The following is a 26,641-nucleotide window of genomic DNA, read 5'->3' as shown; positions in this document are numbered from 1 at the left end:
TTGCAACACAAGCTGCTGGACAATGGCAGGAGGAAAATTTCCCTTCACGTTTATTTCATAGAGAATTTAAAACAACGAACCTATTTATCCCAAACCGTGGCTTTAAACTACCGGTTGGGCTGCAAATGGAAAACGGAAAAAAGAATTATTCTGAAAAAATATTATTAGGGTAGACAATTTGTCGGCCAACAATTTTTTTTTATTAATTGAAGATTATACATTTTTGCAGGTATTCTGTGGAGCAACTATTTAATATTGTCTCTGACGTTGAGCATTACAAGGATTTTATTCCGTACTGTACAAGTTCAGTAGTCACATCCCAAAAAACGCCTCACCATCTGACAGCCGATTTATCATTTAGATTTCCACCTTTTGGAGCAGAAAGTTGTGCATGCAGTTTCACGCTAGCTTCACCAACATTTGTAAAGTCGGTGAGCGTGGATGGGGGTCTGTTCAAAGACATGGTGACAATCTGGAAATTCAGTCCTGGACTTAACGGAAACCCTAACACTTGCACGCTTGACTTTTACTTGTCATATGAATTCCGTTCGTTATTGCACACGCAAATTTCACAGATGTTCTCACACCTAGTTATAAGGGAAATGGTTAGTGCTTACAAAGCAGAGGCAAAAAAACGTTACGGTGCTGCATTACCGATTAAAGCCCGTGATATTTAATTCTTTGCTGGAACTCTTGGCTGACGTGGCAGCGCGAAAATTCGAAGAATCAAGGGGTTTTTAACACCAAGCTGTACGGTAAAGTTTAATCGCATCACGTTAAACAAACTGAAGTGTATCGTAAATGAAATTCATGTAACCCTGCGCTCTTCCTGATTTGACCGCTTGTAACGCGAGACGACAAAGTGAACATATGTTGAAGCAGTTGCATCCATTTACTAAAAAACAATAGTGTTTTTTTAATGCCACGCACCTCATGTATTCCATTCAACAATTTTTTTCTTTTATTAACAATGAGCTATTGCCGGATGTTCAACTAAGTATAAAATATAACACAAACCACCGTTAAGGTTCATAATGGTAACCTAGTATTCGAAAAACAATAACAATCCAGATCTTTCGTAAGGTTAGACGCTAATTGTGAACTGATTTTGTAGCGTGAAGAGCATAGTTGACACTAGTGCATTTGGACCAATGCCATTTGTTAGTGAACGGATTGTAGGCCATTCCATGAAGCTGTCGCAATTGACAATTATCTAAAATTAATTAATAACAAAAATAAATAAAGAAAACCTGTTATGAATAACTATTAATTTTTCCAACAAACAACATACTCTTAGTAATGAAGAAATTGAGTTCATCTGGAGTGACAAACTTATTCCAATCATGGGTCCCCTTAGGAACAACAGTGAGGACATATTCTGCAGCACCAATGGCAAGGGCCCATGAAGCTGCAGTTCGATTTATTGTTGTTATAAATAAAGATCCTCCTGGCTATGAAAAACATTTCAGTTACAAAAGCAAGGTAAACTTGGCAAATATCAAGTACCTTTAGCAAATCGGTGCAGGTTTGGATGAAAAATTCAGGATTTTCGACATGCTCAATAACTTCTGATGCAGTAATTGCATCAAAATGAGTAGTCGGATTCAAGTTCTTAAAATTTTCCACAGAATTGACTTCATATGTCACATTGTTAAGCATAAGTTTCTGTGCATGAAGAGAGGCAGCTGCAACATTTTCTTCACTGGGATCAATTGCTGTAACGGTTGCACCCAAACGACCTAAGCTTTCACTTAAAATGCCTCCACCACATCCAACATCTAGGATTGAACACCCAGCCAAAAGGCTTGCAGGAGTAGCATTTTTCACAGCTGATTTTTGATAGGAAGATATTCCTTTTCTTACAAACGGTACTCTAAAATTTTCACTTGAGTCTAAAGCTGGACTTTAAAGATATTCGGCGTTAAATTACCTTAGTTGGTTCAGCGAATGTAAGCCATTAAATGGCCCATTAATATCCCACCATTCATTTGCCATTTTACTGAACTTTTGTATTTCATCTTCACTTAACGTTGACTTTGAGCAATAATTTCTGGGGAAATTCCGGATTGCTGTTATTGAACGTTTAAAAAACATTTTGCGGTTTCAAATAGAATCCTTTGAAACGGCCTAGTATGTTTACGTTCTATAATATTTTGTCGGTAAGATGTATTGCCCCGTGGAATCACGGGGTTCTAGTGGCAAGAAGTGCTATTGCTCCGTGGGTACCAAGTGGCGCTGGTGTGGTGAGTATGGGTACCATGTAATTTGAAAGGTAAAATCTCTGGTTTAACTAGAAAACCAATGACTTGATCGAAATCAGCGTTAAATTGTGAGTGTGTCTATGGCAATCCGTTTTACCCAAAAAAGAAAGAAAAATATCGGTCTTTTTTTTCTATTTCACTGCTATCGCCATCTACCGGTGGGTAGCAGTAAAACAGAAAGTAAGGCCGATATTTTTATTTTTATTTTTTTTTTGGGGGAGGGGGGGGGGGCGGGGGTAAAACGGATTGCCATACATTGCATCAGACTTACCCATTCGCTAACCCAAGTGTGCATATGTCTTTCTTTGACAATTATTTTATTTTGCTACTATGTTTGGTAAACTGCAATTATGCCCAATATTTTTGTCTTTGCATTTTAGGTCTACTCTTAGATGATCTATACCTGATCCTGTGTTCTAAACTGATCTGCTTTCACAGCTACATTTCTGTGTTCTTTTCCGTTGGTCTATGGTTCTGAATTGAGGCAGGTATATCTATTATGCTATGTCACTAAGTACTATAGGGAAAAGAATAACTGAAGTTGATTGAGATCTATTCTGATTCTCCTGATATCCATCTCAACAGGTTTTTATTTGCTTTTCAACATCCATTTCATAGTGGTACATGTGGCTTTGATTAATATTACCATAAAGACTGCCGAAAATGGGTGTGGTACGGAAACCCAGAAATGGCATGAGTTCAACATCAAACATGGATTAGGTACTTTTCGGTTTTTTGTCTATCGAAAAAGTATTTTTAATGCTATTATTTTGCATTCACAGAATTTTAGTGGGGAACCAAGTCAAGTCTGGAAGTGTTACAGGATGGAAGAGTGAGCCTACAGTTGAAAAAACACTGAGAGTGCATTACCATTAAGGTATGAGGTAAAGTAATAGAGTATGCACATTGTCTGATGAGAAGTACCATCTTGTGTAAATGAATCTTGTATAACAGCAATCCTTTATAGTTCTGTCACAGCTAGAAGCCTCAAATAATTCTGCTTCTCTTGCTAAAGAACAACTTGTCCTTTACGTTCAGAGTGTTGGTGAAGCTGGGTAGTTAAATGGCCCTGAAGATGTTTCACTTCGCTGGCATTGCAGCAATGAACATCATACATGGACTCTTTAGGTATGAAAGGAATTTTCTTGAAAAATTTTTGAATTTATGACGAAGCATTTCTCCTCCTTTTTGCCAACCATGTCTAATCTACAAAAAAAAAAATGTATCCAATAGGAAAGGATTTTCATATACTGGGAACACAACTATCAACAATGCAACATTCTACGGGTGCTAGTTTATCATTCAAGAGCCTTATACAATGATGTTAATCTGCAATTTGTATGTCCTTTCCCAAGCTTCCACCAGAAGTTGAATCTATGAGTCATGTAAGTCACATGAGCAACAATTGAGATGCTTAATGGTGTTGTTTTTCTTTTCTCAGTATAGGTTAATAGTAACATTGGATCTGAAAAGATTCTTGGTTGGGGCAAGACACTGAATAAATTGTAATGATTGGATGGATAACATGACATTTCTATACTTCATTCGGATTCCCGAGACGGTATTTTATATTTAAAAAATTGAAGTGCATATCTGGGCTCCCTTCCTTTCCGTAGCCCCGTTTCCCCTTGACTCGTAATAAGCCCGTAGGGGGTCATGCCCCTACTGTACGGTATATATAAAAATAACATATACCGAGGTTTGGAGGGCTCTGGCCGGAAAGGGGACGTGGGGGTCCGCTTAGTCCGATGATGTGTTCACGGAGGGCGACGTGGCTACCCACAAATCCGAACTAAAGGTTAATCGCTCCAGTAAAAATGTTCCAAATCTTCGGCTCTTCTTCCGGCTTCTCTTAGCCAATCACCGGGTAATCTCCCCGGTGGGTCAACAAGGCAGTGTTTCCCCCTGCCTGGGTTGACGGCAACTTTTGAAAGGGCTATTGTGCCTTTTTAAAGTTGCAAAAATAATTCTAATGTGCAGAGAATTGTCAATAAAATTTTTTTTATAAAATATTTTTTCCAAAATTTGTTTCTTTTGTTGTCTGTTTTCGATGTGTTTACACATTACATTTTTCAATTTTTTTTTCATTTAGCTTGCTCGATTCACTTTTATTGTTTATGCCACCTTTGATGGTAACCAATGTTTCCATTGGTTTATCGTTTATCTGTAAGCATTCTATTATTATTTAGGGATCGAACCCTGGATGTTTGGCATACCGCGCCGATGCTTTACCAATGAACCATGAATTATATGATGTCAAGTTGGCTTTTTTCTAGTCACTTGCGGACTTGCATTTACACTTAGAATAAAAGTGAAGTGCAATACTGCAACATTCTTTTCTACATTTATTCTGCTTCATTTTATACATCTACTGAGGTTTGAACCCTAGGTAACATATATAGCAGCTAAAGGCTCTACCACAGAGCTATGGACCTTATGTAAGCAATGGACAGATAAACATATAGTTGTGAAAGACTGCATAAACATCCTAGACGATAACCTATGATATGCGATAATAAAAAATTTAAATATATCTCGTGGCTCAATGTTAGAGCATCGGCGTTGCACGCTGAATGTCTGGGGATCGGTTCCAATACGAGTAAAATAAAATACAAATATAAAATTACTTCAGAAAATATCCATGTATTACACGTTGTTCCTTGAATCTAAGTTGAAGAATTCAAAGAGTGTAATAAATAATAATGAAATACTTACAGATAAACGATAAACCTATGGGAATGATGCATACCTCACGGTGGCAAAAACGATGAAATGAGCACGCCAACTAAAAAAAAAGTTGATAAACGTATTGTGTGAACACAGCGAAAACAGACAACAAAAGAAACAAATTTTGGAAAAAATATTTTATAAAAAAAATTTTATTGACAATTCTCTGCACATTAGAATTATTTTTGCAACTTTAAAAAGGCACAATAGCCCTTTCAAAAGTTGCCGTCAACCCAGGCAGGGGGAGACACTGCCTTGTTGACCCACCGGGGAGATTACCCGGTGATTGGCTAAGAGAAGCCGGAAGAAGAGCCGAAGATTTGGAACATTTTTACTGGAGCGATTAACCTTTAGTTCGGATTTGTGGGTAGCCACGTCGCCCTCCGTGAACACATCATCGGACTAAGCGGACCCCCACGTCCCCTTTCCGGCCAGAGCCCTCCAAACCTCGGTATATGTTATTTTTATATATACCGTACAGTAGGGGCATGACCCCCTACGGGCTTATTACGAGTCAAGGGGAAACGGGGCTACGGAAAGGAAGGGAGCCCAGATATGCACTTCAATTTTTTAATAATTAATACCGTAATACGCGGGAATACACAGGCGACTGATGGAGGGAAATTCAATTCTGTACTTCAAATTATTATAACTTTTCGTCATCACATCCCAACCAGAAACCTTCGCAGGTTCACTATTGCTATTAATCTAAATTAAGAAAATAAAACATAGATAAGCATAAGACGTTCTTATTGATATCGCTTACATGGTACATAAATTCATCATCTGCCATATTCCTGTAGATTCCTGGCAGGAGCTTCTAAAAGGCTATGCAGTTGCAAATGATCACCATAGCCAAAACTTGAATACGAAAGTTTGGAAGAACCCTTCGTGTTCGACACAGAGATCTTCCATGGGCTTTCCGGTTGGACGTTCCATGCACCATAAAAAACAGATAGGTTACAAAGTTGGTTGTTTTGATCACTAAACGTTAAGATAAACAATGTACCTGGTATCGGCAGTCTTGACAACAATTTCCATTATAACATCATATCACCTGGTTTTATGGAAAAAGAATTTCGTAGGCGACAGTTCAGAATAGAAATGGTTGCACTCAAATCTATTGACAGGTGAGGATTAAGGAATGTCGCCTTAGGGAGTGCAAACCGCGATTTTCAAAACTATTAAATGCTTGTTAGCCATTGAAAGATTGCTGGCTGACGCAGACAATCGTTTGGGACATGATTAATGAGCTGCTTCCTGGATAAAGCTCGTTTTTTTTAGTCCTCTCCAGGATGACATGAATTCCAGCATGTTCTACACATGTATCAGCACTTAGCGATACACCAATTAAAACAATTAAAAAATTGAAAATAGTACCACCTTTTAATGTTTTTGACTCCATGATTCATCTTCGTTGCAATTGTGAAGGCAAGACAACTGACCTATGGTGATTTATTCATCGCACTTGCCATAACCGTTTTCCCAATGTATCAGCTTTTCCGCCAACAGTAGTTTACTAATACAACATTGACAATTAAAATTAGAAAACTAAACAAACTCAGCAGAAAAGCATTACCAGGGAGTAACATCTTGCATGTTGACGAAGAATCCTCGGTTTATCATGTACATGGCAGAATATCCACATTGCCTGGATGGCGCAATCCTTTGTGTAATCACACAAATAGTAACTAAAACATATTGAATTGAAACAAAATTTAAATGAAATTTTACCCAACAGCCGGCTGCACCTCTGAATTCCAAAACTACGTCTACACATTCATATCAAGCTTTTCCAGCATATCTCACCTTTGGCATTTGTTTAAATCATTCCTTCAAAAATTTTTAATAAATGTAAATAAAGTAAACAATTGATATTTATGTGACGTCGGAGTACCATTTGGCTGTCAAGCATTCCATACAAGATAGGCATTTTGAAGAATCAGTGGCAGCAATCAAGTGCTACAATTTGAATATGGGCTAGGTGTTATAGTCGCTGAGGGCTCTCAATCCCTAAACTGAACCTTGCTCACTGATGTGACAATCTATAAAAGGATTTAAATCTTAATTAATGAGACATGCAGGATACTGTATAAAATTATAGTAAAGATGGTACCAAATGCTGAGTTACTAGAAATTTTGCCTGGGAAATCTCCAACTGACCATGTGAAACATAAGTCAGCTGTACTGCATTTGCAAATCCAGTGTTCAAGTAACCATATTATCCAATCCATGTCTGAAGGAATGAATCAGAAAATTAAATAGGAATCTGGCCGCTAGATGGCCATAGCTGTAAAAAAGAAAAAAAAGGCCAATTTTTTTTTGGGGGGGGGGGGGGTAAAACGGATTGCCATAGATATAATCAGAATTGAATGCTGATTCTGGGAAAATTGCTATTTTTTTCATTGAGTTAATCGTTTTGAAAGGCACCGAATATTTCTGATGATAGCGCGCCAGTACGCTATAGCGCTAGCGCTATGCAGCAGAAATAGTCGGTGTATTTCCAAAATGGTTGATGGGGCGTTGGAATGGAAGGTACGTTGTCAGTGATGCCAGTGCAGGATCTCTTTAAAATTCCCGAAATAAATAGTAAACATGAAACGAAGGGTTGTCAGTAAAAAAGTGGGTCCTGTGGCCTCCCGTACATTCCTTAATTGCTGGTTCCTTTACCGTAAATCATTTGATCGCCAAACTAATATCGAATTTTTTTTTTATCACGTCTCAAAAATTTCGTTTCTTTTTTCTCTTTCACATAAAAAGATGGCATTAAAAACCATATCATGCTGGTTACTGCCAAGTCAAGGATGACGCATTCCATAAGGTTGTTTTCAGCTTACCTAGTAGCCTATTAGTTGGCAATTTTTGTTTATGAAAGCGAGCCTGAGAAATTTTTTTTTAAGCACTCGGGAAATTGAAGAAAATGGATAACATCTTAGTCGTCTTTGAGATATGCATGTACGCATCAGTTTTGTTCATTCGCTTGTGAACTTGGTTATCGACCGGACGAATCTGTATGAGCCTGATTCATCTATATACGAGTTTAAATGTCTCCGCACTTAGGAATGTGTTCTTTTTTTGGCATAGGATTACTATGTACAGTATATATACACTAAGGCAAGCAAAGCAACTAGGTCGATCGAGATCCGGTCGGTCATAGCAAAAGTGAAAGTTGTTTTAATTATCTGAGGTGTATTACTTATTCATATGATGTACTTGAAAAAAGAAAACGCAACGGCAATTCAGAGATGGGGTCGCTTTCACGGATAATTTGATTTTTACGCACATTAGGGTAAAAAAACACAAGGGATTGTGATAGTATTATTTTGTTTATCAACATCTTCCTTTTCAACACTCTAATACGCATGATGAACATTAGTGTAATACAAATTTTCTTTGCCTCTAGAATCATTTGTAGCTCATCTTTGTCGCGATTAACCTTGCAGCCTGACAAATCTAAAACTAAATCAGGTTTCTTGTGTGGATGGTACACACGGATTTTTATATTTGCATACACGGGTTTGAATGGTACAAAACATTTCACGGAACCTAGTGCTGTGATGCTAATGGCGCGTACGTTGAATATCTTTTAAACTTTCGATTTTTCGCCGGAAATCTGGATAATTCTATAAGTTTGTCTACAGGAAAAATTTACTTTCGCGAAGACTTTCAGTCGTCGAGTGGCTTTCGCTGCTAAACTTGATTCCTTCTAGTTAGCCAGAAAGCTTACACTTATATGACAACTTATCTCAAGTTGAAGGACTTTTAGTTGCGCCCGTTGTTGTATACAATCTAGGAAATGAGAAACTCGCGAGCCTAACGAAAACAACCTATCCCAGCGACAAATGTTACCGGTTATGCTGTCGATGAGACTCTGTGCTTATCCGATGGCTAAAATCGTAACCCGTAACATACCAACCTGTCAAGTTATTGCGTCGAAATGTTGATCAGCATCTATAGACGTGTTTACTTTCGCTAAGACTTTCAATCTGGCTTTCTCATTTAAACTTGATTTTTTGTAGCCGTGCCCCAGAAAGTTGTTGCCTTACGGATCTATCAACGACTTTCAGTCTCTCCATAGTGGGACAAGAAGAAATAAAAGCTCCGGCAGCCTACCGTCAGAAACTAAGTCACCAAATAGTGTTACACGAGAAAACGTCTTGCATTGGTGTTATACTGTTCGTATTTTTCCGACTACCTCAATGTCAGAAAATACAAACATGGAACAACTGAGTATACCTGAGTTTTATAAGGGCCGTTCCGTCTTTATCACCGGTGCGACGGGTTTTATGGGTAAAGTGCTAGTAGAGAAGCTTTTACGATCCTGTCCCGGAATTGAGCGTATTTACCTTTTAATGCGACCGTCCAAGGGCCAGAGTGTCGAATGTCGTTTGCAGGATCTGATCAACAACCAGGTACGAGTTTTAAATTTTGCATTTAAAAAAGAAAACACGTCCTCATACCTGTTCTAGAAAACAAAAATAGTTAGGAACAAAGTAGTGCCCAAATAGCAATTCCTTTTCTCGCAGATATTCGATACGGTCAGGAAACAGCAGTTGAATGTTATGTCAAAACTTACGGCTACGGCGGGCGACGTGACGCTTCCTGGATTAGGTCTATCGGTCTCTGATATGCATCTCTTAATTGAAAACGTTTCTATTGTATTCAATTCTGCGGCAACTATCAAATTCAATGAAGAGCTCAAGGACGCCATCGAGATGAATGTGAAAGGACCTATGCAACTATTGAACATTTGCCGTCAAATGAAGCGTCTCGAGGTTTTTTTAAGTCTTGATTACAAATTTTAAAATAGAGGCATAACCAACCAATTTATGCAGGCTTTCGTTCACGTATCAACGGCTTTTAACAATTTGGACCGGGAAGAAATGAAAGAACAGGTCTATCGTTCGCAAGTTGATCCTGTTAAATTAATTCAATTGCTTGACTGCCTCGACGACAACGTAGTAAAAAAGATTGCGCCAGAGTAAGGGCTTACCTAAGAGAGAAATGTTACATTTTGCAGTCTATGAATATCAGTAGATCTCACTGTGATAATATTCTTTAGACTAATAGGAAATTGCCCCAATACCTATACTTACACTAAAGCCTTGGCCGAGCAGCTGCTAGAAGAACAATGTGGGAACGTTCCATTGGCAATCGTGAGGCCATCCATTGTTACCGGAGCACTCAAAGAGCCTATTCCAGGTTGGGTTGACAATTATAACGGGGCAACAGGTACAACAAAATATAACTATTACATCATTTTAAATAATTGTTAACGTTATGATACTTTACGATATAGGGACAATAGCCGCCGTCGGGAAAGGATTCTTCCGCATCATGAAGATTAACTCAGAACTAGTTAGTGACATCATCCCCGTTGATTACCCAATCAATTTAATGATTGCTGTAGCCTGGCATTTAGCCATTCGTAGGTACAAAAACCAATGTGTTAAAGATGAAGCTGAACAGGCAAGTAATATTCACCCTGACCAACATGGATTTCTTTATTATCAGACCAAACGAAGTGCCTGTCTATAGTTGTACCACTGGCCATCGAAACCCACTCACCTGGGGCGGTTTGAGACGTTTTGCTTTAGATTCTTGGTTGAAATATCCTACCAAAGATATGATGTGGTATCCCAGCGCTTCTTACACAATCAACGATATCTGGTTCAAAGCCAACCAAGCCCTGTTTCACACTATCCCAGCCCATTTGTTTGACATGTTTTACACCTTGACCGGTAAACGCACTCGTTGGGTATGAGCTATTTTTCTTAACGAATAAGAAAATCAAAAGAAATTTTTCACGCTCTTTCTTACCAATCCGTAGGTTCGAATGTACGCTAAAGCAGCTCTTGCCTTTTCTTCTTTGGAATTTTTCACAACACATCAGTGGCGATTCCTCAGTAACAATCCCATTCGTTTACTGGAAGAGTTATCAAATCAAGACAAGAAAACATTTTATTTTGACGTCCGCGAAATTGATTGGAAAAGTTACTTTGAAACTTACGTACTAGGAACTCGACGTTTCGTCCTTAAAGATGATCCCAGCACTCTGCCACTTGCAAAACGCAACCTCAACCGGTATCTAGAAACAAAAATTTAAGTATATTAATATTTAAACTGATGGTATTGATGAATTTTGCAGGTTGTACACGATACGAATGGTTCTACGTCTCCTGTTTTTCTTTAGTGTCTTTACAGTACTGTTGCGTACTTTTAAGCCATTTCTACTTCCAGCAATCTGTCTGCAAACTGCCATTTTCCTATTAGCCGAGTTTTTGTCAGTGTAAATATCTGTCTTGCAATTAACCAAAAGCCACAATTTTTTTTTTACCAACGCTTAAATTATTAGCGAAAGACTGGTAGGTAAATCAGCAGGTTGTTTTACTTTCTAACTTTCTTCGTAGAAGTCTTTTCATTGATTTTGTTTTTCTGCATTTTCATACTCTAATTTCCTTAATTTCGTGTTCACGACTACTCGTTACGTATTTTATCTTCAAATGTCTTTAATGATGCTGCCAAACTTGTTACATATCTTGTTTTGATGGCTCGGCTTAGGATCAGGTATGGATGGCTTAACGAAAAATGGTTCAGGTAATCTATTCAATTAGCTTTTAGGCAACTGTTATTAAAGTTGTGTTGAAATCAAATCTTTAGTGAAAGTAGCCACCTTTATTTGAAAAACTGGTTTTCCCTCTTCTTCCCATAAAAACAAAATCAAAACAAAATGGATGAAACTTTTATCGAAATGTAATAATATTCTTCTTAGAACGCAATCGTCCTTAAAGAATGGCAGTATATTAAGAACTACCTTTCATTTAGGACATATTGTTAACAATATATCTGTGTGAAAGTATAGCAGTGACCAGCCCCAGAAACAATTGCTCAAAAGAAAAACCCTACCCGAACAACTTTTGTTAGAACAGCTCTTGAAAAACCGATACTTTTCTTTGTTCCATTTCCAGTCTGAAACTTGTTTTCTTTATTCACCGCTTTACTGTCTGTTAAACGTTAAACGTACTATTCACAATAAAAAAACATGAAACAAACTTCGTATGGATGAAAACAAATAGCCCTAAACAAATCCGTTACCTAGTGGCGAAAGATATTAAACAGGATTACACTCAACTTTGTTCACTTTGGGTGTTACACAACGTTTTTGACGTAAGGTTGCACATTTGTGGTAGCAGGAATGGTTGTGTTTACGATTAGGGAACTCAACAGACGATTCTTAGACCTAACCGACACTGACACAAAGCAGCTTCCACCGTTGACTGTTCGTAAGTTACATTAAATACCCTGTTACCTGTACATAGTTGCAAATGTGCATTTGTAGTAATAAATTGACGTCAGCATGACACTACTGGTAGACGTGGTAGAAAACCTTACGGTAGAGTTACCCAACAAGTTGTGAACCACGGTTACAGATGTACATCTCTATTTCAGCACTGACCTTGCTTCCGACTTTGACCAGTCCTCCTAGCCTGCTCGAGCTTCCTTGGAACATGACCAGCCGTGACGAAGGGGATAGAAGGTTGTTGGGAAATTGCCACTTGTAGAGAGTTTTTTTTTTTTTCTCGAATCGTCTCCTTTTCACGTGTTCAAACATTCTCGGAATGACTACAGTTATAGGTTGAGAAACTATGAGAAAATTAAACACTTTGGTTTTAAATGTCCTGTCGAGATTGTTTGGAGACACAGATAGATAAAGAAGTTGAACTGCTCAGTCATGACAAATGTCCTTTTACCCAATTTTGCAGGAAACCCTTAAAGGCAGACGCTGAGGAGAGAGGGTGGGGGCGAAAAAAATGCCATTGAGGAAAAAGAAAAAAACAAGCGGACTCTTCCTTCGCTTCTAGCGCAATGACGATTCCCCTACAATTTGTCAAAGCAAAAAAGGTAAAAACAAAAACAAAAGAAAAACAGTTGGGGAAAATGGAGAACAATCACTTGAGGCGATAAAACAGGTGGAGTCTAAAGATACCACCACGTAGAATGCTTATGGGCATTTGCGTTACGTAATTTACGTATAAGGTAAAGATTATTTATTTGCCCTTGGTTGCGAAAATGTGAATGGTTCATTAAAAATATAAGAAAAAAAAAATAGAAAAAAAGTTACTCTATAATCAATACTCATTCAGGGACAAGGCTGGTTTTTACTGCTTTTGCCAAGTTGAGAGCATGCTTAGCTACAACCGTTGGCAGGACTCATGGCGCATTACATCGAGTGCGTTTTAAAGCTATGCCAGCTATCCCTTCCTTTTAAACAGATAATTATATCGAAGAGATTACTGTTTTGATTTGCCATCCTTGCAGGGTCGTTCTAGCCTTTCTCTTATAATTTATTGCTCCGCGTTCAATTTTGTTCTCCCCCGATTCCCGTACAACCAATCATCCCAATGCGTAATTTAACCAAGAATACAACCTACGATCTAGTTTAGCACCCGCAACTCTCATTTTACCTATTTTCTATTCACATTTTATTAATACATTGTAGTAGAAGTAGGCTGCTTTCCAATCATAACTCATACAGATAAGCAGACAGCTGCACAAAGCGTCGGTTGCACGGCAGGTGTCTCGGCTTGCTCGAACAGGTTTCCTTTCAATGGATGCCCTGTAGAAGGATGTAGCGTCCGTCAAATAGCTTTCAAGGACGTCGTGGACGATGAAAGCAACAGCTGGGTCATTAAGGGGTATGTTTGGCTTTACATCTGTCTTTCACTCACAAGTTAAAGTAACTAACTATTCGACGTTAAAAAAAACATACTGCAGACCACTCCATTTTAACGTCAAATGTTTATTGTTAATGTGACATCAGTAACGGTCGTTTTGTTATAATACCAAGTAAAAGATATTGTGTTTATGTGTAATGTGTGTGAACCGGGTAACATAACTCATCGAACCGTCTAGCTCTTGAAACACTCGTGGATTAACGATGATATCTTGAGGCGTCGCACATTGTATGTATAGAGATTACAGAGTTGGTGCGGGCAAAAATAGTTAACAAAACTAGATGGGTTCCTAATACACGACGTTGAGATGCTAGAAAAAGGAGGGCAGAAGTTCGCATCGGCGATGGCACTAAATAATGTATTTTTTTTAATGTATGACATCCAGCAATAGAGAAATGCCAATAAAAAAAATGAACTGGGACAAGAAATCAGCACATAATTTCAAAAACGAGAGAGAACAGTTCAACCTGAAAAGAGGTTCGGCGTCAGGCGGAACGCAAAATCAAACAGATCTGTATGCACTCTTCATACAGAAACCGAAGTTCTGGTAGCTTTCACTTTTAACCTGGTAAAGAAAGAATTCAAGTTGAGGGTAACCTCTACGAAAGCGAAGAAGATTGGACGAAGAAACAATGCTTGGGATTGTGAGACGAGAGAAGAGCGTAAATACACTAAGTGCATGGGGCGGATATATCTTCTTTTCTTTGAATAGGGCAAATGTAATCCATTTTTCTTTAACTTTTATTAGAGTATCCCTCTTGATGATCCTCGAAAGACGAGTCCTATCTGTTTTTTTTGTTCATATCGCACCGTTATTGTTCACTGAACGAAAGAAAAAAAAAATTATAATAAAAAGGGAGACTTAATCGGCGCTGGAGGCAAAACATTCACGATTCGCCGGTAGTTTTGTTCGTCTTTTTTGATCCAAGACTAATGGAACCGAAGACAGACTTGAGAGTAGCACTCAGTGATTCCAAGCTGCGGCCCGTCGGCGTCTGGGCTGTCGACGACGAATTGGTGATCCGTCCCCTAAGGGCACCGTGAGCATCCAGGCATTTCTGATAACGCAACTGCAAGAGACGGCGATACCCAAAAGACAATGACATCGGATACAAATTCAATATCAGGTATGACTTTCCATGAAATAATACCTTGCAAGCGGCTTCTATTGTCTTACAGATGGCGCCGGACGAAGGATGGCAGCAGAGAACGTGGGCGATGTAGACATCGTTGGCCGTATGGACGATGAAACCGCAATTCTCCACCTGGCGGCCGATGCCCAGAAACGAGAGGAATCGGACACGCGATTCCACGATGATCTTTTCGTCGTCCTGTTACGAAACACGAGATTTTTTAGCAAGCCGATACGACGTGTGCTAAATGCTTTTAAAAATGTTCACCTCTGCATCGGTGATGGTAACTACTGAAGGTGCGACGGCCACATTGACGTCTCGCCATTGGTCGGCTGGTACTTGGCTTGCCATTTGATCGATGGCGTCGTTCAGCGTATCCATACCGCTGGGACGGCGCACTTGAAGGCTGCCAATGTACTGCGCTTTTAGCACCTTACGCGGTTCTTCCATTGGTGTAGGGAAACTCTGGCCTGAACACAAATGAAGCATTGATGAGAATCGATTTGAACGGGCTCGTTGCGCAATAACGTACTCGACAACAATATCTGTCCGATTTTGCTGGTATGGCGCCGTTGTTCTGATGGCAAGTTGCTTGGCCGGCTACGAGATGCAGGAAGAGGGCTACATCCAAGTGTGTTAGCAACCACGTTAGCACCTTAAAAAAAAAAAAAAAAAAAAAAAAAACAAATGAAGAACGTAAAGAAAAAAAAAACAAAAACACGAGGAAGGCAAAAAGAATGCCTAACAGAACCGAGTCGATTACCGTTGTCGGCAGATTTAGCGAATCCGTGCTGCAAGTTGCGCTCGATCATGATCTTTTTGCAGATGTCCCTGAGTGTGTTGGCAATGGTGCGGGCCGGCGTGTCGCAGCGGAAGACGTGGCACATGTGCCTTCGTGTCACGCGGTCGCGGGCGACGTAAGCGAAATCCCTATCAAAAAAAGAGTGATCCATTATCACCAAATGTTTTGCATGGATATTGGTGCCACGAAAACACAAAAAAACAAAAAAGAAGAGAGCGTGCCATCTTTTTCTTTTGCAAAAAGTGCATAGCATGCATGGGTTGCGGGAATGAGAATTGGATGAAACGCAACCAAGTGCAATCGAGCAGTGCTGGTTTGTTCATTTTTACCTTTCCCTGTTTTCCCGCAAAGTCGCAAGGATGTTGAAGTGTGGGAAGAAAGAATAATGAGTATTAAAACACCTCCACCAATTGAAGATACTAACATCTAAAAAAACAATTTCAATTTCTGGTGGGAAAAATTACCGTCCGTTGTCACGACCGACACCCCAGACGCGGATAGTGTGTATGGGCTGACTATTCAGAACAGCGAAATTCTCCGTATCAATTAGCTTTAGCGAACCTTCATCGAGATCCATGAATAAATCCTTGCCCTGTTCCAAAATCAATAGTTTTTGTTAAAGTTGATTAAAAGAAAAAATTCTGTTTCTTACATCTCCCCAACGGCCGACCACATCGAGCAAGTCATGACGGCCCAAGCTCAAATCGACAATGCAACGGTTGACGGCTTTCGAACTGCGCTCAGGGGTGAGATCTTCTTCAGCTATTTCAACCCAACCCAACGAGCGGACAGAAAATCGAATAGCTGGCGATTTTGGCGCAGAATTCCGCGATTCTGCAGAAACACCGGAGCCGAGCGATACGGGAAAACTTCGCCTTCTATCGTGAAGATTAAGACTGGAATTGAAATATAGATGAGTATTGAATTTCTAAATTTGATCCACAATTACTTGAAGGCCATATCCTCTTTGGAGCGGATGCTGTCCAAGTCGGAGAGGGTAAAGCTAGTGGTGCTCCTGGGAACCACTGGAGTGAAGCTGGCACTAATAGCCTTAAAAATAATAAAAAGATGAGTATACTAAAATATTGTTGTAATAAAAATAAAAGGCAAACCTCAGCTTCGCGCACGATTTGGCGTTGAAAATTCATCGCTGGTTGGCTAGATGAATCTTTGTTCTCAGGAGGTTCACGTTGAATAGTTCCGCTTTTGATGTGCCAATAATAGGGCCCATCGTCATCTGTACAATAAGAGGAAAAAATATTAAAATCTTTTGAAGTAAAGCACTCGAGTCGTTGTCAGAGAATGCTTCAAACAAATATTAACCTTCGTGTTTTTCCCAGCCGGGTGGCAGTTGATCTTCATTTCTTTCTGGCTCACTATCGCAGCCAGTGGCTGTAGGGCAGCTACTCTCCGACGCAGACGGAGAGCCCGTATCGACGCTGCTGCTATCAGTGCATTGTCTTTCCATTGCAGACTTGCGCTGTTCAATATCGACAGAAGTGCCATAATTGTCCAACACGCCCCTGGAAATAAAATCACGCACACACACATTGTATTGGGATTCCGATCTATCCAAAAGTGCGTGTTTAAAAAATATGGCGGGCACACACCTATTGTTGTCAAAATCTGGACTGCCGAGATTCATCACCGGACCCACTTGGACGTCAACGCCCATGGACATGGGATCAAGCGAAGCGTAGTGTCGTCTTTGACGGGTGGCATTTCCGCCACTCAAACTGGTGCTAGAACCAGTCCGGGCCAATTCGAGTTCCATGCCGAGATCCTGTCATTAGATGCGACATTGATACAGTTTATAGGCCTAGTAAGTAGTTAAAGCTTTAAGTTAATGTCATTGTTTACGTACCATGTTGGAGAGTTGTGGAGAGAGGACGTCCATGCTGTAGCCGAGCAGGGCAGAGTTGAGATTATAGTGTTCCGTGTTCGAATTGAGAGCGTCTTCCAGACGGACAGCGTTCAAGTGAAGCTGGTAGTTTGGATTCTCGTAGCTCAATCGTCCGTTCTCTGTAGGTGACAAACAGCGACGATTGGATTACTGGAAAGGATCAGATTGCAAATGCAAGTTGGACAAGACACAAAAGAAATGAGGGATCCGAGCCAAAAATATCAATCGTAAAGGAAGCAGCCGAAAGATAAAGAATTACATTAAGAATCCATAACATAATAAAGGCGAACCGAACCAAAAAAAAAAAAAAAGATAAAATAAAATCACCAAAAAAATGCGACGTTCACTGAGGCAAACGATGAAATTTCGCGCAAAAGAACCGAAGAAGATGGGGAGAAAAAAAAATGAATAAAACCAACGAACATAACGTTGTTCCGGTAATCGGGCAGAACGAATACGCACAATAATAAGAAGAGAAAAAAAGAAAACCATGGCGGTTAGTACCTAGGAAAATGTCTTCGTCTTGGCCAGAAATCGGCTGGTCGCCCATCTTGAACAAGGATAAGGGCCCCCCGCCTCCTATACCGATCAGCGGTTATACTGAACCAAAGTCTGAACGTAGCGTGCTCAGGCTATACTGTAATTCCGAGCATGCCCCCGCGAATACATCCAAAAGAATAACGACAACAAAATGAAAACACAACCAATAGCTCCAATGAATTTTTTTGGGCGTAATTCAACAGCAATGAAAAAAAAGGAAGAAGATGAAAAATATTTTTGGGCTGCATCGATCGTGGCCGTGTGAAAGGGTTCGAACGCAATGACGCCTACGGCGTCTATCACAAAGCAAGATCACCGGAAGAGAGAAAACACAGCCAGAATCAACATAAGAAATGCTGATGGAAAATGTTGTCTTCACTAAACAAATTCCGCCTTCTCATATAATTTATGTCATCGTGGCACTTTCTCAACTGAGCTAGGGAACAGTGCCTTGTGACGACAACCGGAGAAGTTTTTTTATATATACAAAGAAGAATAAAAAGAAAGAAAGAAAGGAAAATCTAAGTCGCAGGGACGTCACAGACTAGCGAAAGTGAATTTTAGCGTGAGTCGTGCGGGCAGTACAATAACAAAAAACTCAAATAAAAGAACTGAAAAAAAGGACAGTAAAGAACGGGGTAGGCGCCCGTGTGTTCACTGCAAGGGCCAGAGGTATATGGCGTCGCTTCGCAACCAACCGATCAATACAGCGGCGGGGAAAGATGGCCGACCAACTTGTAACTCTTGTGACTCATAGAACGTTTCTCTCAGCGATCGATCGAAATGAAATTAATCACATCCAAACCAAATGTGAAAGTTTTGAACGCTTTCTTTTTTCGTGTGTCATTGCGTTCGAACCCAAACAATCCATTGCCACTAATTGACGTTTGACTAATAAGGTGTCAAAAAACACAGAGGAAAAAAGTGAAGTAAACGAACTAGGAAACATACCGCAATTGTTGACAGCGGGCCGACAATGGTCAAACATGATGCCACAATCAAAATAGACAAAAGAGACGGGTCAAAAATACTAATTGGATTTTAGCACCAAAATAAAAGGATTATCCAACTGATGGCCGTCGAGAACGAAAGGAAATGTGGGCGACGTTATCGACAGACGGGCACCGACTGGCTGTGCCCTTGTGTGCGCGCAAGCCAGTGCCAGTGTAGTAGGTCTTAAGCCCCGATACAGAACGATACACAGTGCATATCGACTAAGGCTCTTTTCTTTCGTCGTCGCTGTCGTACCTATTACCCCCCCCCCCCCCCCTTCCAGCTGTTTGATGCACTATGAAAAACTAAAAGGAAAGAGACTATCTTTCGGATATTAACGGGGCGGATTTGATCCTGCGCAACTCCTCCATCAAAGTCTGCTGAATGGGTAGAGAAATATAGCATCTGCGGGGGATGTGCGCTGATGAACGATATTGCTCCGCTTAGCGGTCAAAAGTTCCACAATGTATTTTTTTTGTTCCTCCCGTAAGACACACAAATCTGGACATAAATCGTAAAGATCCTAATGGCTGTCGCTCGAACTTGGGGGTCGTAATTTCCACGACGTCAACCAGTAATTGGCTTCCTCACTCCAACAGCAATTTTAATGATTGTTTTTTTTCCCATTTTGCTGCGATATTCTATTCAACGATTTGCTCCTAGTAACTCCTCATTAACTAGTCAATGATTTTTAGCAGCAAAATGGATTATTGAAAATTAGATTAAGGAGATTCGTTTTTGTCGAAAAAAGAACAAGTCCAATTTGCTACCTATTCAGTGACCTTAGTTACTTAAAAGCTCTTCTCCAATATTTAACGATTTTATTTAGCTCGTTGGGCTGGGGAGAATTGGAGGACAAGAAATAAAAAAAAAGTTACGCGTGCGGCCTAAGCGTAGCGAGACCGAGAGGCATGCATGGCTGATTAATGATCTGGTAGTCGTAGCAAGGGAGAAGGGCATATCACTGTTGAGACTTCTTAACATTCCGACAGTGAGCTTTAGGAATGGATTCATTAGTAATCCTATAGTCTTTCTTTTTTCTTTCCCTTCTCCAGAACTTGATTATGCCATGTGTCTCGAATTCTCTCAATATTCATGGCCAACCCGCTATCTGTGATTCATTGACTGCAAGAAACACGAGCTCAGTTTTCTGCTTTACGGTGAACTTCAGTTATTTATATGGAAAAGGAGTTCCACTTCATTTAACAGGCACGTAGAGATTTGGGTTTCTTAACAAAGGGGAGTATGGTTCTAATTCAAAACCGAAGGCTTCTGAATATACAATGTCAGAAACCTATTACAACTTTTGTTATCGAGGTGATACGGAGGCTTAGTCAGAAGTCTTTAAGCGTGTGGGAGCCAAAAAGAACGGATCGATTATTTCCTGATATTGTCTTTTTCATCAAAGATGTTACAAAACCTCTAGTGCATTGGCTGGACAAGCAAAAGTTAAGGGCTCAGTGCAAGTCACGAAGAGCAAATGGACCGAAAATGTGTTTTATACGCATTAGCATTTAGAAGTGTAGTTGAAACCAGTTTTGCAATCGATGAACGAAATCGAAATTGCTTTCTGCTTTTGTGGTGGAAGATGGCGACATGACGTGAGTGCCCGTCTAACATTCTCTGAAACCCTTTTTCTCTCCACACCCCTTTTGCGACAAACCGATTCCAACTTGTTTTCAGCTGACGCAAAAATATCGACCAAACGCTGTGAACGAAGCACTGCTGTATAATGCGAATCTTTGTGGCTTTCTTTTTGATGATCTACTGACCAAGACACATGTGATGATGAATTGGTTTGTGTGGCACGAGCCAAAGCAATGCCAGAAAGAATGAAACCACCCTCCGAGACGAGGAAACGACATCCCAATAAATGAGACCCGAATGAGAAGACAAATAAGACAAAGAAGTTTACTACTGTCAATCTAGACGTGAAAAGGGAAGATAAGAATCCACTTACCCGTCGGGAGATGTCATAATCTTTGACCAAACATCGCTCACTCGACAACCTAAAAGCTATTGTGACTTTTTTCGTTCTCTGCAGCCGACGCACACGCCTATAGATTGTAGACAACAAATTTGTTTTGTCGACTCGACAGATTCCCAAGCCATCTACCGTGAAATTTTGCGACTAGCTCACCAAGGTCATGGCATGACTGTTATCACGGTTGCACTGTTGGAAAGTTTTCAGTTGAAATAAAAATACAGTAAACTTGTCTATCAGCTGCACCTGACTGCACCTTAAGCAATTTATACTGCGTTTTCATGAATTTCGTATTATTATTGCGCCAACGATTGCTTTATTGCGGCATTTTAACGCGACTGTGTAAATAAAATGAGAAATTAAACGTCTAACCTTTGGACCCCCTACTTTGAGAAGATGAACATCTCAAATGCACTTTACGTGATTAAACTTTCCTGTTCCCTTCAGTATGTAACCAGCAGTCCCATTGGCTTTCATTGACGTCATTCTGAAGTATGCCTGAATTTAATATTGTTCCATCGGCACACCTTTGGGGTTCGCCATGAACATTAAAATAAGGCCATTTCTAATATTGCCCATTTTGTAGAGCCGCTGGGTAGAATGTTGAATGAGTATTCCAGGCGACGTGCGCACTCCGAGAAAATTTCCATAAACGGTTTCTAAATCAGTCGCCTTCACGCCACACTAGATTGATGTGAAAAAGGAGATATGGAGTTAAGTCGGGAGCAGATTTACATAGATTTTTTTTTTGTAGTTAAATGATGGAAAATTTTGCATCCAAAAATTACCAAAAATTTTACCTTACGTTGCAATCATCGATAGCTCTCTTGTCGAACATTTATAATACTTTTTTCTCAGAATGATTTTGTTTGTACACAATCGAAGCTTTGCACTTGTCGTCTGTTTATGAAATAAAGATTCGTACGAACAGACTTGCGTACATCGAACTCGACTGTTTTGAAAAACAGATATAAGATTGAACACTTCTGTTACAGGGCCACGAGAATAGGTACATAAATGGAATGGAAGGTGGAATAAGGATTTTTAAAAATTTGTGCCACACAAGATGATTCATGTTTTTTGGCGATTACGTCAATCGGCAGAAAATGGAATTTCGGCCAGTTAGGTGCTATTTGCGAAACGTGTTTGATTTGACAATGAAACGAGTATTAGCTTGCGTTACAGACGGGTAACGAGGAAATACAAATAACATAAAACCTGGTTATAAACATTACATGAACACATTCCAATTGCTATTTAGAATAACAGTCTATCGGATATCATATTAAACATTTTACCAGCGTAAGGACAAGCAGTCTATAAACATAAAAACCGAGGGTCGAGGGAATTGACTTGAACAATCCTTGGCGTATCCGAGAACTGAGCGAAAAAATTTTGAAACACAGCCATCGTCATCGATTGAATTGGAATTTTACAAGTGCGTGACGTGATGTTCGTCTGCTGCGAATGGTGCTTGCTGGAGATATTCACCGGGTAGTTCGTTTGCGTTCATCGTCCACTCGATAGGTGGCAGTTCTAGTTGATAGATTTTACTCGATCGCCGCCGCTCGGATTGCTGGATAGATCCAGCCCTGGATCCCATTCCTGCGGCGACTTCCATTGAACTCAAGGAGCGTTCCATCGCCCACTTGGAACAAGGAACGTAACGTAATAAACGCGCGAAAGCCAAGCGAAATTCACGGTTTTTCCAGCCGTAAATGAGAGGATTGATGGCTGATTTTCCAAAATACAAGATCATGACAACCTGCAAAGGGCGTTGAGAAAAACAATTTTTTTTCTTAGAATTTGTTTACGCCATTTCTGTTTTTTTATTGACGTGAACTTTGCTGCTTGGTTGAGCAATAACTCGCATGAAATTCGTCTTTTAAAAAATGTTTATCATTTATTTTATCGCAAGTGTTGATGAAGTGACTCGTGCACGTCCAGATTGAACCGCTTGTTGTTATCACGATTTCGCTTCGTGATCTTGCGCAGAAATTAGATTCTATCCAAAACAAAAATTTCAGAAAAGGAAGGACTAACGAACAGCTGAAATGGCTGTTTTTAATAATTGAAAAACTGTTTTCGAGTCATACCGCAAAAACAAGTTCCTTTCGTTAAAGCGGTTTGCATCAACGTCCTCCCTTCGGGTTCTAAATACACGGAAACCATTCATATCAAGAACGTTTGCGGGATGCACGTAGCTGTATCGATCATGTTTTTGTTTTTATATTTCCGACATGGTCTGATAAAGTTGGATTATCTTACTTTGTTTGGAGGATTTGGTAAACGAGTTCACCAAGGCTATACAAGGAGCTAGTACAAGAGAAAACTTTTCGAATCTTTCGGTGGATCGAACAGACTTCAAGCGAAGAGTGCTTAACATCAAAGCCAGAGGTAGCTCTCTATAGTTATTTATTATCGTTTTATTGCAGATCGAAAGTTGCTATTTTGTCCTTTAAAAAAATAAAACGAGTTTGGATAAACTTTCCCCCCTTGTAAAATTTCGTTAATTCTTGATCGTCAGCCGTGCGTGCGGCCTTTTAGTTTCACCCTTGTTTGCGTCAACATTCAACTTGCTACAATACCTTTTTAGCGCGGCTGAGTGCCGTTTGGTCGATTTGTTCGTTGTGTCTGTATCGGATGCCGACCACGATCAGATAAGGTAAAGTGCTCACGATGTTCACTCCGAAGATTAACACCTGTGTTTTTGTCGTGGGTAGAAATTCGGATGACATAGAAAAAAATAAACGAATGTTGCGTTATTAGTTTTTTTCTTATGCTTCGTGAAAAAATGTAATAAAAGTCAGTGCACGTGATGCGCACAATAATCAACTACCTGGAAGATTCTTATGCAAATCGTGAAAGGTCATTAACGACATAAACTGTTGCCTTGTATATCTACTTTCGGAACTATAATTCTTCCTGTTTTAAAGATCTTGAAATAACAATCAGAAACTAATGGTATACAAGTTTAAAAGTGATACGGTTTAAAAAAATAAAAAAAACGGGGAAATAACTAATTAGATATTGAAAAATGTGCATACCATCATGAGAGCGGTTTTGGCCTCGCGATGCAGATGGTGACGATTCTGGCGCCAAGCCTCCCTGAAAATGTGAGCGTAAAGTAAAGTGGTGACGGTGAGGGAGAGAGCCAAATGGGCGCAGAACAAAATGGCGTAGCTGGCGGCCGAGATGTAGACCAAATCACACTCGGTCATGACTGTTAAATCCTTAAGGGCTCCAGTCCAAAGGTAGGGTAAACTCACAAAGCCAGTGACATAAAGACAAACAAAAGCGACAATGGATCGTGAGATCCGTCGACTGACGAGCCTTGGATACGCCAACGGATGAATAATGGACACATAGCGATCGAGCGCGACGCCGATGAGTAACATGAAAGAGCACAACGTCGTCCACATGGCTACAAAGTTCTTAATTTGGCAAATGGTCGGGTTGCAAGCGTAATCGGGTAGATCGAAATAGAATGAAACGTAGAACGGAATGACGAGTCCGACCAAGAGATCGGCCAGCGCGAGAGCGGCCACGAAATGATTGGTAGGCGTCCGTAGGATGGAATAACGAACCACAGCCACAATGACGAGGAGATTGCCAAAAGTGGCAAACAACGAGATGAGTAAGTTGCACGAAACGATGACACCCGTTGTGATATCGAAATGTTCGTTCATCAGTTGACAGGCGGATTCGCTGCTACTATTCACGCTAGTGTTCCGAGTCGACATTTCAACTAACACACAAACCTGTTGTCATTTCACATTATTCGCGCACCACTCTTCTTGTTTTGTTTTTTCACGTCCATCACTACAATAATTTCAAACGACACCACAAGACGAACCATTCGAAACTAAAAAAAAAAAAAAAAAAAAAAAAAGGAGGGGAAGCGGTGTAGTGAGGAGGCAGGGTATGAGTCGACTGTTCTCTCAATCCTTCTTTCAATGTCTCTTCATGGCCTTCGTCCATTTCCGAGCGTTCTTCTATGTTTTACCTCGAAAAGACATTTGCAATAGTTCTTTTTCTATCGCTCCATGCCACGAAGCTGTATGCCTGATTTCCAATAGAGAAAAAGAGCCGCTGTTGCGCTTGCTCCTGCTGTGACATGGCCAGCAGGTCGTCACGCCTCCTTCCGCACAGTGTCCCAGCCCAAGAGAGACCCTACACACATACTGTAGGCTTATATCCGCTTCATCTCCTTTTGCTTTGTGTGTCTTTTTCGTTTAGGAATGAAAATCAAAGTACGGATGTCAAGGCTGCTGAGCCGAAAGGCACGACCTGATCCATGTCCGGATATCTCTAGGGCGGATTTAATGTATACAGTAGCCTTATATATAATTTTTCTTATCCCTATCGAACTGACCTGTCCTGTAAATGCAACAAAAACATCAGGCATGCACCCGATGTATCAAACAAGTAGGCGGCGTAACGTGAGCGACGAGCCAAGAAGTGCAACAAGATTTAATTTGATTTTGGAATTGGATTTCTTGTTTTTTCTTTTTGTTTTTTTTAATATTGTTGCAAAATTTGCGCGCAGTCCTCGACGATACACGTCCTCCTTGAACTTGGCTGTTGGCATTATGGAAATGTTGGTAAAATACTAAACAGATACAGACGGTTCGGAGAGAGAGAGACAGATCGGGAGCCTCACCCAATATGGAGACCCGCGTTTGAAATGCGAAGCTTTTCCGCCTAGTTTCAAATGCATGGAGAATCTGGAAATGTTCAAGGTGAAATCGGAACAAGGAAGAACAACACAAAACAAAATAAAGCGAGACAAATCCGACAACAAGATTTCATCAGCAGTTAACGTGACTTATCGATGCAATGCTGTAAGCGAATAAAAGTTTAGAAAGTTGTAAAAACAGAAGCAAAAAAAAAAAAAACGATCATGATCGAAAGAGACTATCGAACCAGACGGATTGAACAAGAGGGCATAAAAAAAAAAGGAATGGCCGGTGATTGAAACCAGTCTCGCTCTATTTGCAACAAACGGTCGAAATAGTAGGCGATATCGATAAGAACCAGTAAGAGAGGATGGCATTCGTGCGAACACGAAATCTATAGCCGAAGGGATCGTGTTTGCCACCCTTTATCTGACCGCCAACTCAAAACCTTTTATCGCTATGGTGATCCAATCGATTCATACAGTACGTAACAGTTGGAACGGTATAAATAAAGACCAGTTACACCACCATCAACGAACAAATAAAAGTAAGTAATCAACACCAGCGTCTATACGTGGTAACAAGTCAATAGAAAATGTTATTTAACTTAAATTGTTTTCCTTTTTCAATACAGGGGTATAGTTGTACCCGACTTGATTGATGGCCAGCAAACGTGTGTCAATTCAATCTTCGCATCCCTCTTCACACACAGACGCACTTCAAGTGTTTCTCTTTGCCGCTTTTCTAACCCGCCTTGATTGAACGACTTGTCCACGTCTATTGAACCGAAATAAAATAATAGTACTATTTAAAAAAAAAGAAAGAAAATGAGGTCAACACTTTTTCTTTATTTTTTTATTTGGGCTTTTATAGGCGAGACGTAC

The 26,641-nt window shown here is 40.1% G+C and overlaps 4 protein-coding genes and 2 long non-coding RNA genes across 14 annotated transcripts; 2 read left to right on the top strand and 4 right to left on the bottom strand.

The window, feature by feature from the left end:
• Positions 1 to 938: 938 nt before the first annotated feature.
• Positions 939 to 2,173, bottom strand: LOC130692599 (ubiquinone biosynthesis O-methyltransferase, mitochondrial-like). The gene is made up of 4 exons (XM_057515746.2): positions 1,931 to 2,173; positions 1,507 to 1,873; positions 1,292 to 1,451; positions 939 to 1,213 (listed from the first exon to the last, which is right to left on the bottom strand). Exons 1-4 carry the CDS (start codon positions 2,092 to 2,094, stop codon positions 1,092 to 1,094), a joined length of 813 nt encoding a protein of 270 aa, XP_057371729.1. The 5' UTR covers positions 2,095 to 2,173; the 3' UTR covers positions 939 to 1,091.
• Positions 2,174 to 2,852: 679 nt separating this feature from the next.
• LOC130692613 (uncharacterized) lies at positions 2,853 to 3,655 on the top strand. 2 transcript variants are annotated; one of them, XR_009001476.2, is made up of 4 exons: positions 2,853 to 2,981; positions 3,044 to 3,138; positions 3,229 to 3,389; positions 3,495 to 3,655. It is a non-coding gene; the product is annotated as an uncharacterized LOC130692613 (long non-coding RNA). The 2 variants fall into 2 exon arrangements; XR_009001475.2 differs by having other exon boundaries at positions 3,216 to 3,389.
• Positions 3,656 to 6,003: 2,348 nt separating this feature from the next.
• Positions 6,004 to 7,226, bottom strand: LOC130692612 (uncharacterized). The gene is made up of 5 exons (XR_009001474.2): positions 7,105 to 7,226; positions 6,886 to 7,033; positions 6,723 to 6,821; positions 6,568 to 6,654; positions 6,004 to 6,507 (listed from the first exon to the last, which is right to left on the bottom strand). It is a non-coding gene; the product is annotated as an uncharacterized LOC130692612 (long non-coding RNA).
• A 1,877-nt stretch (positions 7,227 to 9,103) lies between these two features.
• On the top strand, positions 9,104 to 12,040 carry LOC130692587 (putative fatty acyl-CoA reductase CG5065). Its single transcript, XM_057515732.2, has 8 exons — positions 9,104 to 9,400; positions 9,515 to 9,763; positions 9,824 to 9,969; positions 10,051 to 10,220; positions 10,288 to 10,420; positions 10,503 to 10,746; positions 10,819 to 11,072; positions 11,137 to 12,040. The coding sequence occupies exons 1-8, from the start codon at positions 9,188 to 9,190 to the stop codon at positions 11,279 to 11,281; spliced, it is 1,554 nt and encodes a 517-aa protein (XP_057371715.1). The 5' UTR covers positions 9,104 to 9,187; the 3' UTR covers positions 11,282 to 12,040.
• A 1,728-nt stretch (positions 12,041 to 13,768) lies between these two features.
• LOC130692604 (protein Fe65 homolog) lies at positions 13,769 to 21,184 on the bottom strand. Of its 8 annotated transcripts, none has more exons than XM_059497499.1 (14): positions 21,055 to 21,184; positions 18,066 to 18,198; positions 17,523 to 17,680; positions 17,269 to 17,441; positions 16,982 to 17,181; positions 16,771 to 16,895; positions 16,608 to 16,708; positions 16,311 to 16,554; positions 16,123 to 16,250; positions 15,620 to 15,786; positions 15,389 to 15,511; positions 15,124 to 15,326; positions 14,875 to 15,054; positions 13,769 to 14,793 (listed from the first exon to the last, which is right to left on the bottom strand). In XM_059497499.1, exons 2-14 carry the CDS (start codon positions 18,109 to 18,111, stop codon positions 14,611 to 14,613), a joined length of 2,031 nt encoding a protein of 676 aa, XP_059353482.1. In that variant the 5' UTR covers positions 18,112 to 18,198; positions 21,055 to 21,184; the 3' UTR covers positions 13,769 to 14,610. The 8 variants fall into 8 exon arrangements, with proteins under 8 accessions (XP_059353482.1, XP_059353484.1, XP_059353481.1 ...); XM_059497501.1 differs by having other exon boundaries at positions 18,066 to 18,193; positions 21,055 to 21,139; XM_059497498.1 differs by lacking the exon at positions 21,055 to 21,184 and adding an exon at positions 19,053 to 19,323.
• Positions 21,185 to 21,971: 787 nt separating this feature from the next.
• LOC130692594 (adenosine receptor A2b-like) lies at positions 21,972 to 25,469 on the bottom strand. The gene is made up of 3 exons (XM_057515741.2): positions 24,126 to 25,469; positions 23,667 to 23,780; positions 21,972 to 22,843 (listed from the first exon to the last, which is right to left on the bottom strand). Exons 1-3 carry the CDS (start codon positions 24,819 to 24,821, stop codon positions 22,511 to 22,513), a joined length of 1,143 nt encoding a protein of 380 aa, XP_057371724.1. The 5' UTR covers positions 24,822 to 25,469; the 3' UTR covers positions 21,972 to 22,510.
• Positions 25,470 to 26,641: the final 1,172 nt, after the last annotated feature.

This window comes from Daphnia carinata, chromosome 1 (assembly GCF_022539665.2).
Source record: "Daphnia carinata strain CSIRO-1 chromosome 1, CSIRO_AGI_Dcar_HiC_V3, whole genome shotgun sequence".
NCBI lineage: Eukaryota > Metazoa > Arthropoda > Branchiopoda > Diplostraca > Daphniidae > Daphnia > Daphnia carinata.
Note: the sequence above shows the minus strand (reverse complement) of the source record. Positions and strands in the feature narration are given on the sequence as shown.